The sequence below is a fragment of the Nycticebus coucang genome, chromosome 4 (genome assembly GCF_027406575.1).
Source record: "Nycticebus coucang isolate mNycCou1 chromosome 4, mNycCou1.pri, whole genome shotgun sequence".
NCBI lineage: Eukaryota > Metazoa > Chordata > Mammalia > Primates > Lorisidae > Nycticebus > Nycticebus coucang.
The window spans coordinates 30311224-30324962 of NC_069783.1; the positions used below are offsets into that span (position 1 = coordinate 30311224).

At 38.5% G+C, this 13739-nt stretch overlaps 1 protein-coding gene across 6 annotated transcripts in view; it reads left to right on the forward strand.

Annotated features, from left to right (window-relative positions):
- The window catches only part of SPAST (spastin), a 59207-nt gene extending 46116 nt beyond the window's left edge, over positions 1–13091 (forward strand). For 5 of the 6 annotated variants that reach the window (XM_053588035.1, XM_053588038.1, XM_053588039.1 and 2 more), the window contains 4 exons: positions 2379–2458; positions 3908–3978; positions 5598–5638; positions 11570–13091. In XM_053588035.1, coding sequence (XP_053444010.1) covers positions 2379–2458; positions 3908–3978; positions 5598–5638; positions 11570–11692 — 315 coding nt within the window. In that variant the 3' untranslated portion in view covers positions 11693–13091. The remainder of the gene's footprint in view (positions 1–2378; positions 2459–3907; positions 3979–5597; positions 5639–11569) is intronic. The other variant, XM_053588036.1, reaches the window with a different exon arrangement.
- Positions 13092–13739: the final 648 nt, after the last annotated feature.

Genomic DNA, 13739 nt, shown 5'->3' on the forward strand with positions numbered 1-13739 from the left:
GCAGAGAGTTACAATAATGCCATTGTACTCCAGGCAGGGTGATAGAGGAAGAGTCTCTTAAAAAAACAGTGAAGTGGCCAGCGCCTGTGGCTCAGTGAGAAGGGCACCGGCCCCATATGCCGAGGGTGGTGGGTTCAAACCCAGCCCCGGCCAAACTGCAACAAAAAAATAGCCGGGCATTGTGGCAGGCACCTATAGTCCTAGTTGCTTGGGAGGCTGAGGCAAGAGAATCGCGTAAGCCCAAGAGTTAGAGGTTGCTGTGAGCCGTGTGACACCACGGCACTCTACCAAGGGAGGTACAGTGAGACTCTGTCTCTACAAAAAAAAACAAAAAACAAAAAACAGTGGAGTAGCTTGGGGCCCATAGTTCAGTGGGTAGGGTGCCTGCCACATACACCAAAGCTGGTGGGTTCAAACCCAGCCTGGGTCAGCTAAACAACGACAACTACAACAACAAAAATAGCTGGGCATTGTGGTGGGGACCTGTAGTCCTAGCTACTTGGGAGGCTGAGGCAAGAGAATCACTTTAGCCCAAGAGTTTGAGGTTGCTGTGAGCTGTGACACCAGGCATTCTACTCAGGGTGACAGCTTGAGACTCTGTCTTTTTTTTTTTTGTAGAGACAGAGTCTCACTTTCTGGCCCTCGGTGGAGTGCCATGGCATCACACAGCTCACAGAACCTCCAACTCCTGGGCTTAAGTGATTCTCTTGCCTCAACCTCCCGAGTAGCTGGGACTACAGGTGCCCGCCACAACGCCCGGCTATTTTTTGTTGCAGGTTGGCCGAGGCTGGGTTTGAACCCGCCACCCTTGGTATATGAGGCTGGCTCCTTACCGATTGAGCCACAGGCACTGCCCCGAGACTCTGTCTTAAAAAAAAAAGTTAAAAGTCGTGTGCCTTGGTGCCTGTTGTTCAGTGGTTAGGGCACCGGCCACATAACACCAGGGCTAGTGGTTTGAAAAACAGTGACACTGCAACAAAAAAATAGGCATGGTGGTGGGTACCTGCAGTCTCAGCTACTTGGGTGGCTGCAGTAAGAGAATCCCTTAAGCCCAAGAATTTGAGGTTGCTGTAATGCCATGGCACTCTACCGAGGGTGACATAGTGAGACTCTAAGACCCTTAATAGTAATCTTATCATCCTTTTTTTTTTTTTTTTTAAGCACACCTATTTATTGTAGAGGCACCTTTTTATTATTATTATTATTATTTTTTTTTTTTTTGCACTTTTGGCCTGGTCCGGGTTTGAACCCGTCACCCCTGGTATATGGGGCCAGCGGCCTACTCCTTGAGCCACAGGCACTGCCCTGTTTTTAGTTTTATTTTGTTTTGTTTTTTGAGACAGAATCTCAAGTTTTGCTCTGGTAGAGTGCCCCAGTGGCACATATATATAGAGAGAGACAGGTTGTGTGTCAGCCACTGCACCCGGCCAGCTCCTGTTGTTATTAAAGATGATAAGGGTTGAGGTGGCTCACGCCTGTAATCCTACCACTCTGGGAGGCCGAGATGGGTGGATGGCTTGAGCTCACAAGTTTGAGACGAGCCTGAGCAAAAGCAAGCAAGACCCTATCTCTACTAAAAATAGAAAAACTGGCGGTGCTCCTAGCTCATTGGGTAGGATGCCAGCCACATACACCCAGGCTGGTGGGTTTGAACCTGGCCCAGGCCTGCTAAACAACAACAACTGCAACAAAAAAATAGATGGGCGTTGTGGCAGGCACCTGTAGACCCAGCTACTCAACTTGGACAGCTGAGGCAAGAGAATTGCTTAAGCCCAAGAGTTTGAGGTTGTTGTGAGCTGTGACACCATGGCACTCTATCCAGGGTGACAACTTGAGACTCTGTCTCAAAAAAAATAATAGAAAAACTGAGGCAAGAGGATTGCTTGTGCCCAGGAGTTGGAGGTTGCTATGAGCTATGATGCCACAACACTCTACTCAGGGCAACAGCTTGAGACTCTTTCTCCAAAAAAAAAAAAAAGAAAGAAAGAAAATAATAATAAGAGCTATTTCCTTAGTGCTTTCTTTCTTTTTTTTAGAGACAGAGTCTCACTTTATCACCCTCGGTAGAGTGCTGTGGCATCATAGCTTATAGCAACCTCCAACTCCTGGGTTTAGGCAATTCTCTTGCCTTAGCCATCCAAGTAGCTGGGACTACAGGCGCCGCCCTATTGCTTTATTTCTATTCTTTAATTCTCTCGGGAACTCTCAATAAAGAGGTAATTTTAACTCCATTTAATAGACATGCATGACCCTTCAAAGTAACATTCAGAATTTGATCTTGATTCCTGGATATTAACTTAATTCTCAATATATTAAGAATTTATTAATTCTGATGTCAAATTAGACTACACTGATAATTCCTTAATTTTTTTTTTCAGACAAGACTACTTTTACTTAAAAATCTATTATGTAAACAAGGAAGCCCACTGACCCAAAAAGAACTAGCACAACTTGCTAGGTGAGTGATTTGGTTTGATTTATCATGCAGCTTTTTGGGGGGAGGGTAAATAATTATTTTTTCTGTGTTATTTAAAGTATACTTAAATATAAAATGAGAAATTTATTTATCTGAAACTTCTCATCTCATCCTCTGATTCCTTTATCTTTTTTCTTACTTCTTATTTCTATATGTTTTCTAAATTTCAATATTTATGACCTCTACAAGACATGACCTAAATATCTAATATCTAATTTTTATAACTTTATTAACACTTCTCAGTTTAGTAATTTGATATTTTAAAACATCTCATGTCTGCCCGCACTAATACAGATATTTTTACATAGAATTTTTTTTTACTTCTATATCTTAAACTGTTTTGTTCATAGTGTACTTAAGTAAAACTGAATATGGGTGATGCAGTTGTGAATTTTAGTCCCCCAAAATGTGATGAAGTAATTTAAAATATTCAACAAGTCGGGCAGTGCCTGTGGCTCAGTGGGTTGGGCGCCAGCCCCATATATCGAGAGTATATGTACCCAGCTCCAGCCAAACTGCAACAAAAAATAGTTGGGCGTTGTGGCAGGCACCTGTAGTCCCAGCTACATGGGAGTCTGAGGGAAGAAATTGCCTAAGCCCAGGAGTTGGAGGTTGCTGTGAGCTGTGATGTCACAGCACTCTACCAAGGGCAATAAAATGAGACTCTGTCTCTTAAAAAAAAAAAAAAAAAATCAACAAGTTTGTGAGTAGCAAATAACCTTAGTAAGAACACTGAGTTTCCAGATGACTATGAGATAATTGGAACTATGGAAGTCCTTCATTGTCATTTCAATAAAGAATTCTAATAATGTTTGATCTGTGTAGTTGTTTAACATAGTACATCATAAGTAAGTGTTTTTTCCCTATTTTCCTCTCCTCTTTCCCTTTGCCTTCCTTCCCTAGTTCCTAGTTCCCTTTGGTAATCTCTTGGCTGCCCAGGACTCTCCACTGTGGCATCCTGTTCAGGTGTGCCTCTTTTTGCCAGTGTCTTGTACTTCAGACCCTTCCTTCATCTTGTCTGTCCCACATTTAAAGATAGCTCTTTTGAGTGGCCCTTGTTCCATCACAAGAGTGCTTTTTGCCAAAATAAAAACTAACTTATATGGAAGTAATTGCGTTTATGTGTCCCTTGGCCACCAGTGACTTGTAGATGTTACCTTTCCAGGTGACATGTTTACAGTTGGAGCCTCTGGAGATAGTATGCCTTAATCTAAAAGAATGGTTCTAATGATTAAAATTTGAGGCTATAATATAAGGAGCCAGCCATATACTGTTTTTTGTTTGTTTTCAGCAGATGAGCCTTTCTGTACCCTTAAACCATGTAACCATTTGCTTTCTGACAAAGGCAAACTAGTTTTTACTCTTACTTTGTGGACATTTTAAATCAACAGAGATGAAAATAATTTGCTATTTCTTCCTTCCCCTTTTCAGAATGACTGATGGATACTCAGGAAGTGATCTAACAGCTTTGGCAAAAGATGCAGCACTGGGTCCTATCCGAGGTGGGTGTGTACAAGAGTTTGAAACATTTAGTGCTAATTATTACACTACTACTTTTGAAATTTAAAAAGTCTGAGAGATCATTTTTTATGATCAGTGTGAAAACAGTAAAGCTGTATTAGTGGAAAACATGTTATAAAGTTATTTCTAGAGTAGAGGGGAGCAAATTTTTTGGTAAAGGACAAAATAGTAAATATTTCAGGCTTTGTATACCACATATGGTCTATGTTGCATAGTCATCATCATTACCTTTTTTTTTTTTTTTAAACAACCATCTTAGATCTAAAACCACTCTTAGCTTACAGGTCATACAGGAACAATCCATGAGTCAGTGCACCATGGCCCCTGTTCTAGACAACAGCTTTCACTTCCTTATAGTTGGTAAGCAGCAGAAAAGTCAAATGAAAAGAAAACTTTTTAAAGTAACAATTACAGAATAATACAAGGAAAATGTTCATCAGCATAGGCAATGATGCCCTCAGGTGTATACTTGGATTATGATTGGCTGTGATGATAGAACAGAACAGCAAACACACAACTTCCAAAGCACTGCTTATAGTTCCACCCTTTAACTCAAGTACATGCAATTGTATGAGAAATGTTATCATAGTTTCTGCTATAATTTGTGTTAAAAGCCTACAATATACAAAAATTTTTGCCTTATTTCTAAAAAACTGTCAACACATCTCCCATAATGAAATAGGATATTGATTGAGAACTGCTACTTTGCAAAATAATAAATATAATCTTGAGAATATACATATTTTGATACTTTAGGTAAACAGACTTTCTTGCTCCACTAAACATGAAATCTTGTCTAGATAGTGGATGCAGAAACAGTAGATAATGTATTAATTGTTTATATTTTTTAAGTTTTACCTTTTTTTGAGATAGAGTCACTGTGGGTAGAGAGCTGTGGCATCACAGCTCACAACAACCTCAGATTCTTGGGCTCAAGCAATTCTTTTGCCTCAGCCTCCCAAGTAGCTGAGACTATAGGCGCCCGCCACAATGCCCAGCTATTTTTAGAGACAAAGTCTTGCTCTGGCTTAGGCTGGTCTCCAACCTGTGAGCTCAGGTAATCCTCCTGCCTCGGCCTCCCAAGTGCTAGAATTACAGGCATGAGCCATTACACCCGGCCTCATTTATATTTTTTAGAATATTTTAGCAGTTAAGCAGACAAATTTTTGCATTTTTTGAAGTTCACTTTCAATTTCAAGTTGTAAACTATTATTCTTGGGCAATATGTAAGAAATTGAATTATTCTCAGTTCCTCCTAAGACAGAATATTACATGGGTCATTACCAAAGTTTTGAGATAACATAAAAATCTGTGAGAACGGAAACAACTGAAGCCTTCATAGCAACACCGATAATTTGCACAAATGAATCAAAAAGGATGCTGTCAGCATTATTTCTTGAAAGTGAAATAACGGACCATAACACAGTCTGTCTCAAGACTTTTGTCCTGACCCATGCATTCTAAGCATTTATAAATTGGATGTGCTCTCAATATTAAAGTGTGTATCTTTCTTTTAACGTAATGATTTGTATTAAACAAGATACTTTTAGATCGTTATACATTGTTTTGCCCCTCAGCAGTTTAAACTTATATTTTACAGAACTGAAACCAGAACAAGTGAAAAACATGTCTGCCAGTGAGGTAACAATTTTACAATTACCTTTTACTTTGATCCTCTATATTGTAGGACTTATACAGGGTGGACATAAAGTTCGTGTGCAGTATAACATGGTTTATCATAATAAATTGTACACAAATTTTATGGACACTCTGTATCTTGCATAGATTTTTCTAGTTTAGTTGATTAGAAACTAGAACAAATTAACTTTGCTTCTTTTCAAAATATAGAAGCTTGTGAAATTAGTTTCCTTTATTTTTCCTTGCTTGTGAACAAAAAAATACATAATGATAGTAACTAAGTAATTTTCTATCGTATATTATGTGAGGATTTTTTTTTTCCATACAGACTTGCTCTATCACCCTGTCTAGAATGCAGCGGCATCAACATAGCTCATTGCCACCTCAAACTCCAGGGCTCAAGCAATCTTCCTGCCTCAGCCTCCTGAGTAGCTGTCACCACCACGCCCAGCTAATTTTTTCCATTTTTTTGTAGAGACAGGGTCTTACTCTTGCCTGGGCTGATCTTTGACTCCTGACCTTAAGCAGTTCTTCTGCTGTGCCTCCCATACTATTAGGATGACAAGCATGAGCCACTGCCCCCAGCCAGATTTTATACATTATGAAAATAATTTATCATTATAATTTAACCTTTTTATGTTATTTTTATTTTTTTTTACTTTTTAGTTTTTCAATCTCGTTTCTTCATAAAAGCTGTATAGCTACTACTGTAATGTGATTTATTACATTTTCTTAATCAGGTCCCCTTATGAAGATGCTGAAACTTTTTTTTTTTTTTTGAGACAGAGTGTTACTTTGTCATCCTCGGTAGAGTGCTGTGCCATCATAGCTCACGACAATCTCAAATTCTTGGGCTCAAGCAATTCTATTGCCTCAACCTCCCAGGTAGTTGGGACAACAGGCCTCCACCACAATGCCCAGCTATTCTTAGAGATGAGCTCTCGCTCTGGTTCAGGCTGGTCTCGAACTTGTGAGCCCTTGTGCCCGGCCTGAAATACTTTTAAAAAAATTTTTTTTCATACAGAATATAAAATTGAATATACAGAATGGTCGTAACTATGCGAACAACTTTTGGAATCACACCTGAATTACATTCAGCCCTCCCTGTGTGTGAGTTTTGCATTTTTGAATTCAACCAATTGTGAATTGAAAATACTCAGGAAAGAAAAAAGGGTCTATACTAAACATTTACAGATGTTTTTCTTTGTCATTATTCTCTAAAAAATATAGTATAACAACTGTTTATTTACATAGCATTTACATTGTATTAGACATGATAAATAATCACATGATTTAAAGTATATGGGAGAATATGCATAGGTTATATGCAAATACTATACCATTTTATGTATGGGACTTTCAGCATCTATGAATTTTAGTATCCATGAGAATCCTGAAACCAATCCCATAGAAATACCAAGAGACAACTGTATATCTGTATCTTATCTGTCAGAGACTTTTTTTTTTTTTTCTTTTTTGTAGAAACAGAGTCTCACTTTATGGCCCTTGGTAGAGTGCCGTGGCCTCACACGGCTCACAGCAACCTCCAACTCCTGGGCTTAAGCGATTCTCCTGCCTCAGCCTCCCGAGCAGCTGGGACTACAGGCACTCGCCACAATGCCCGGCTAATCTGTCAGAGACTTTTTATTGTACAACTTTCAACAGCTATTGAGGAGACAGTGAACTGTTAACATAGAGAATAAGTATCATGTACATTTTAGTAGTCTTTTCTTTTTCTTTTTCTTTTTAATTCTAAATTTATTATTATTGTTACTATTTAGAAACAGGGTCTCGTTGTGTTGCCCAGGCTGGTCTCAAACTCCTGGCCTCAAGTGATCCTCCTGAATTGGCCTCCCGTAGTGCTGAGATTATAGGCATGAGCCACCACAGTTGGCTAGGTAGCCTTTTATTCTCTAAACCAGCATTTCTCAACGGGATCTATATTAAAGGGCCACGGCATTAGGAAGGTTGAGAACCATTGCTCTAAACTTTGTTGTTGTTGTTTAGAGACAGAGTTTCACTTCGTCACCCTCGGTAAAGTGCTGTGACGTCACAGCTCACAGCAACAAGAACAACCCCTCTTGGGCTTAGGCTATTCTCCTGCCTCAACCTCCTGAGTAGCTGGGACTATAGGCATCTGCCACAACGCCAAACTATTTTTTTGTTGCAGTTTGGCTGGGGCCGGGTTCAAACCTGCCACCCTCAGTATGTGAGGCTGGGGCCCTTACTCACTAAGCCACAGGTGCCACCCTGCTCTAAACTTTTAAATAAACTTGAAGTTGTCTGATCAGCCATCTTACACACTATAGTTAACCAACTACATTACTCAGAAAGTCTCCAGGCTTCTTGTAACCTCCCTCCCATTTTACAGTCTAGTTTACTGAGGATGTATTTTATATGAATGAAACTTGGGGAATTTATATATAACAGAAAATTCTATCATATATAACCCATTTTGGCGCTTAGCTACCATTACCTTTAAAATTCATGTTTATTCTAGCATTCTGGGAGGCCAAGGAAGGCAGATTGCTTGAGCTTAGAAGTTGGCCTCATATGCCAAGGGTGGCGGGTTCAAATCCAGCCCCCGCCAAACTGCAACCAAAAAATAGCCGGGCGTTGTGGTGGGCGCCTGTAGTCCCAGCTGCTTGGGAGGCTGAGGCAAGAGAACCGCGTAAGCCAAAGAGTTAGAGGTTGCTGTGCACGGCACTCTACCCGAGGGCGGTACAGTGAGACTCTGTCTCTACAAAAAAAAAAAAAAAAAAGAAGTTGGAGACCAGCCTGAGCAATAGCAAGACATTGTTTCTACTAAAAAGAAAAACTGAGGCAACAGGTTCATTGGAGGTTGCTGTGAGCTATGACGCCATGGTGCTCTAGTGAGGGCACCAGAGTGAGACTGTCCCAAAAAATAAATAACTAAATAAATAAAATTCATGTTTCAAGTATTAGCTCCAAGTGCCTTTTATGTGATTTATAATTTTAGTTCTTTTTTTTTTTTTTTTTTTGTAGAGACAGTCTCACTGTACTGCCCTCAGGTAGAGTGCCATGACGTCACACGGCTCATAGCAACCTCCAACTCCTGGGCTTACACGATTCTCTTGCCTCGGCCTCCCAAGCAGCTGGGACTACAGGCGCCCACCACAACGCCAGGCTATTTTTTTTTTTTTTTTTTTTTGATGCAGTTTGGCCGGGGCTGGGTTTGAACCCGCCACCCTCAGTATATGGGGCCGGCGCCCTACTCACTGAGCCACTTAGTTCTACATTTTTCTGTTTTTAAATTTATAAGTACTATATAGTTTGTTCCTAAATTGTCTTGTGAGTTTTTAATAGTTTTAAGTGTAATTTACTGACAAAATCCTATAAGATTATTCTTTTATATATATATTTTTGTTGTTGTTGTTGTTGGGGATTCATTGAAAGTACAAGAAACCAGGTTATACTGATTGCATTTGTTAGGCAAAGTCCCTCTTGCCTATAAGATTATTTTTAAGTGTTCTTATATTCATGGCATAAACTTAGTATTTTTCTACTCAAAAAGTAAGCACTGTGCACGAATTATTTCTTCTTTACACCCTCTGCCTTGGAGTCAGAGTGGATAAACTTTATATCATGTACTCTGTCCCCTAAAGTTGAGGAAAGGTCCATTGTGTGATGTTTTAGACCTCTGTGGTTGTCCCTTGGAAAGATCATAGAGAATAAAGGAAGTAGTCAAGGGGTAGTGATACTCTAAAACTACCCCTGACATACAAATTTAAGCAATAAACAATCTCTAAATTCACAGTCTATTTAAAGGTTATTCCAGGCACATAGAATTGGCACCTTTCTAAGAACTCTGGTTCATTTTAATGAAGAGTAATATTAATAATACTCTGGGTATAAAAATGCATACTACTTTGTTTATGAGTATGAGGTTAGGTCATTCCAATAACAAGAACATGAAAATACACATTTTTATATGTCATGAATCCATTCTGATAAACATGATTCCATTAATTTTTTTTTTTTTTTTTTGAGGCAGAGTTTCGTATACTTTAAAGCTGTCACTCTGGGTACAGTGCCATGACGTCATAGCTCACAGCAGCCTCAAACTCTTGGGCTTAAGAGATTCTCTTGCCTCAGCCTCCCAAGTAGCTGGAACTACAGGCGCCCCCACAGTGCCTGACTATTTTTTTATTGCAGTTTGGCCAGGGCTTGGTTCAAGCCCACCACCCTCGGTATATGGGGCCAGTGCCCTACCCACTGGGCCACAGGCGCTGCCTAAGTCCATTTAACTTTTTAATCCCACAATTAAAAATATAATTGTATTTACCATTTATTTATCTACTACTTTAAAATGTCATAAAGTTATTTTCTGTTAAAAATTTAGATACCAGAGGCTGGGCTCAGTGGCTTATGCCAATAATCCCAGCACTTTGGGAGGCCGAGGTGGACGGATCTCCTAGGCTCACAAGTTTGAGATAAGCCTGAGCTAGAGCGAGACCTAATCTCTAAAAAAAATAGCCGGGCCCGGTGGCGGGCACCTGTAGTCCCAGCTATGTGGGAGGATGAGGCAAGAGAATCGCTTGAGCCTAAGAGTTAGAAGTTGCTGTGAGCTATGACAGCAGAGCACTCTACCAGTGGCAACACAGTAAGACTCTGTCTCAAAAAAAAAAGAACTAAAAATTAAAGCTTAATAAACTAAGTGAAGTATAAGAAATATTACTGATACCTTTTGTGACTGTCCTGTTAATTATGTATACTCAGTTATATTGTTAACATTTCTGTTTCTACTATATACTTTTATCCAGTTTAAATTTCTTTCTTTTTTTTTTTTCTTTTTTTTTTTTTTTTTGGCCGGGGCTGGGTTTGAACCCGCCACCTCCGGCATATGGGACCGGCGCCCTACTCCTTGAGCCACAGGCACCGCCCTAAATTTATTTTTAATTCAGTGGTTTGGATATTAGTAATCTGATAAGTGACCTTTAGCTGTTACTCTTTATTTATGAGTTAATATTTATAAAGCTTAAAATAGTATGGCACGTAGTAATTACTACATAAGGATTCATTAAACAAATTTCAAAATACGTAAAACTCAGGCAGGGGGTGGTGGCTCACGCCTGTAATCCTAGCACTCTGGGAGGCCGAGGCGGGCTGATTGCCTTAGCTCACAGGTTAGAGAATAGCCTGAGCCAGAGCGAGACCCCATGTCTAAAAATAACTGGGTGTTGTGGCAGGCCCCTGTAGTCCCAGCTACTTGGGAGACTGAGGCAAGAGAATCACTGAAGCGCAAGAGTTTGAGGTTGCTGTGAGCTATGACGCCACCACACTCTACCAAGGGCGACAAAGTGAGACCCAGTCTCCAGAAAAACAAAAAGATAAAACTCAGCCTAGCAAGAGTAAGACCTTGTCTCTGCAAATTATAGAAAAATTAGCCAGGTACGGTGGCAGATGTCTGTATTTCCAGCCACTTGGCACTCTGAGGCAGGTGACAACCCACTTGAGCCTATGTTGATATGATAACGTACATGTGGCGCATGTCTGGTCTATGAAAATTAGGTCAACTTAAGGAGTTTGTCGATGTAAGGAGGTGGTCAACTGTGAAGGTTCTACTATAATTCAAATAGTGGTTGTATATGTGAGTGGTGGGACTATGAGCCTGTATTTTGTCAACTTATGAGTGGTTTTGTTTTTACATTACAAAAATGTTATGCTTTGAAATCTTGTTACTATGAAACTAAACACAAGTAATAAAAGTATATTGATTGATAAAGCACTTTATAAAGTTTTTTATATAGCAAGTTTATGGAAAATCTAGTAAAATGATTGGCATGACTTTCAGGATATCTATATACTATATTATAACATTAATAAACAGTAGTGCTGTTACTTTAATCTTTCATGGAATTAACCATCTTTTACATGTTCATCATTTGTTTTGTATTTTTTTTTTAAATCCAGATGAGAAATATTCGATTATCTGACTTCACTGAATCCTTGAAAAAGATCAAACGCAGCGTGAGCCCTCAAACCTTAGAAGCATACATACGTTGGAACAAGGACTTTGGAGATACCACTGTTTAAGGGTATACCTTTGTTAGCCTGCAGAACATTTTACTTAACAAGAGAGAAATGCACATTCTTCAGTGAACAGTTACTAGCTACAGAAACTCAGCCTAAGTTTACAGGATTTTTCAGAGTCTTACATATTTGTGCACCAACCTTGAACCAGATAACAAATTTAAATAAAAGATACTTTGTTGTTGAAGGCCTTCTTGCCTTGATGGTCATGGTTATCCCAATGACTACTGTAAATTTGAGCACTACACAAACTGATTCTGGTCTTCTTTACCAATATAATCATAATGTAAATAATTTGTATATTGTGTTGCAGATGAAAGTATTCTACAGACAGTGAATGGTAGAAGACGCAAGAAGCTTTGGTGGTTTGTCTTCTGGAGTTTTTTTTAATAGTATTTTTTCCTGATTTTCTTTTGTGCTCTTGTCTTAACTATGGGTGATTAGAATGCCAAACTCCATTAAGTTTCTTGCTTTTTGTATGTTTGTTTGTTTGTTTATTTGTTTTAATCCATTCATTGTGCCAAATGAAATTTTTTCCTAAGTAATTGTAACAGGAAAAAATTATTTTGAGGGTTTTTCTTCATAAATCTATAGACATTATATAATTGTCCTGTTCTTTTCACTTTTTATTTTTTTATTACCTTGCTACCAAACACTTTAGAAAGCAATATAATAGCAACAATGTAATGGTAGAATAGAGAAGGTTTTAAGGTTTGAGTTACTCTGTCACATAACATGTAGATCAGTCCTCACGTGACCTGTATTTTTTTCTAATATTTGTCAAAAAATTGCTGTTGACTGTTAACTTATTTCTGATAGAATTTATTTTCTGCTAGAATTATTCTAATATTGTTGTAAAACTGATTGCAGTATGAGAGAAGGGAAATACTGAAGAGTTGAGGCATTTCTAATTTATTGCTTATTACTTTCTTACTGTTTACAGGATAACTATAAGCCAGTGGAAATACCATCTTTTATTCTTAATAAGTATTAATCCCTTCAGTGAAACTTTAAAAAATACTGAATTTTTATACATTGCATACATTTTATAGGTTTCTTGTGCTCACTTTATTAACTAAAGAGTTCCAGTCTGTTGATCTGTGTTTTGTTCCCCCCAAAATGTACAGTAATTCTGTTTCATGTTTGTATAAATAAGCCTGGATTTTTATTATGAAAATGTCATTGTAGGAAGTAGAAACTCATATCATGGCCTTTTAAATATTGTAATAAAGGCAAATGTATATTTGCCCTTAGTTTACTGGGTAAAAGTTTGTTTACAGAATTTTTCTTTGGTGCTTAAATGATGCTATGTAAAATGTCATGAATGGAAAGGAATAACTTTGTAGTAATGACAAAGATTTTTCACTTAGGAAAGATTTCTTTGTTTCTAAAATAATACATTTTATTTTAATGTATTTAACCCTGCCCCTAATAGAGAGGAATTTTATAATGAAGACATCATACATCCTTTTAATTTCACTCTTCCTCCTGTTAAAAGCTTTTTAATTTTAGTCTTGCTTTTCTTGTTTTGTTTTGTTTTGTTTTGTTTGAGGCAGGGTTCACTCTGTTTACCTGGCTAGAGTGCAGTGGCATCCTCATAGTTTACAACCTCAAACCCCTGGGCTCAGGCGATCCTTCTACCTCAGACTAAGTAAGTGGGACAACAAGCACATACCACAAAGCCTGGCTAATTTTTCATTTTTTTATAGAGATGGGTTCTCACTCTTGCTCAGGCTAGTCTCAAACTCCTTACCTCAAGCATTCTTTCTGCCTTAGCCTACCAGAGTGCTAAGAATCTCTTGCTCTTCAAAATTTTACAGAAGATGTATGATTTCTTAGGATCAATCATACACCAGTTTTAGCCGGTGATTTGTAACTTGAATCATATCTCTTCTGATTATGACTTTAGAACTCTCTGTATAATAAAAAATGAGAAGCCGGCATTGCAGCACATGGTACTCTAGCCAGGGACAGTGTGAGACTCTCTCATAAAAATGAAAAACAAACAAAAAAAAAGTGTTGAGATAATAGGAAAAAAGATTTTTTTAAG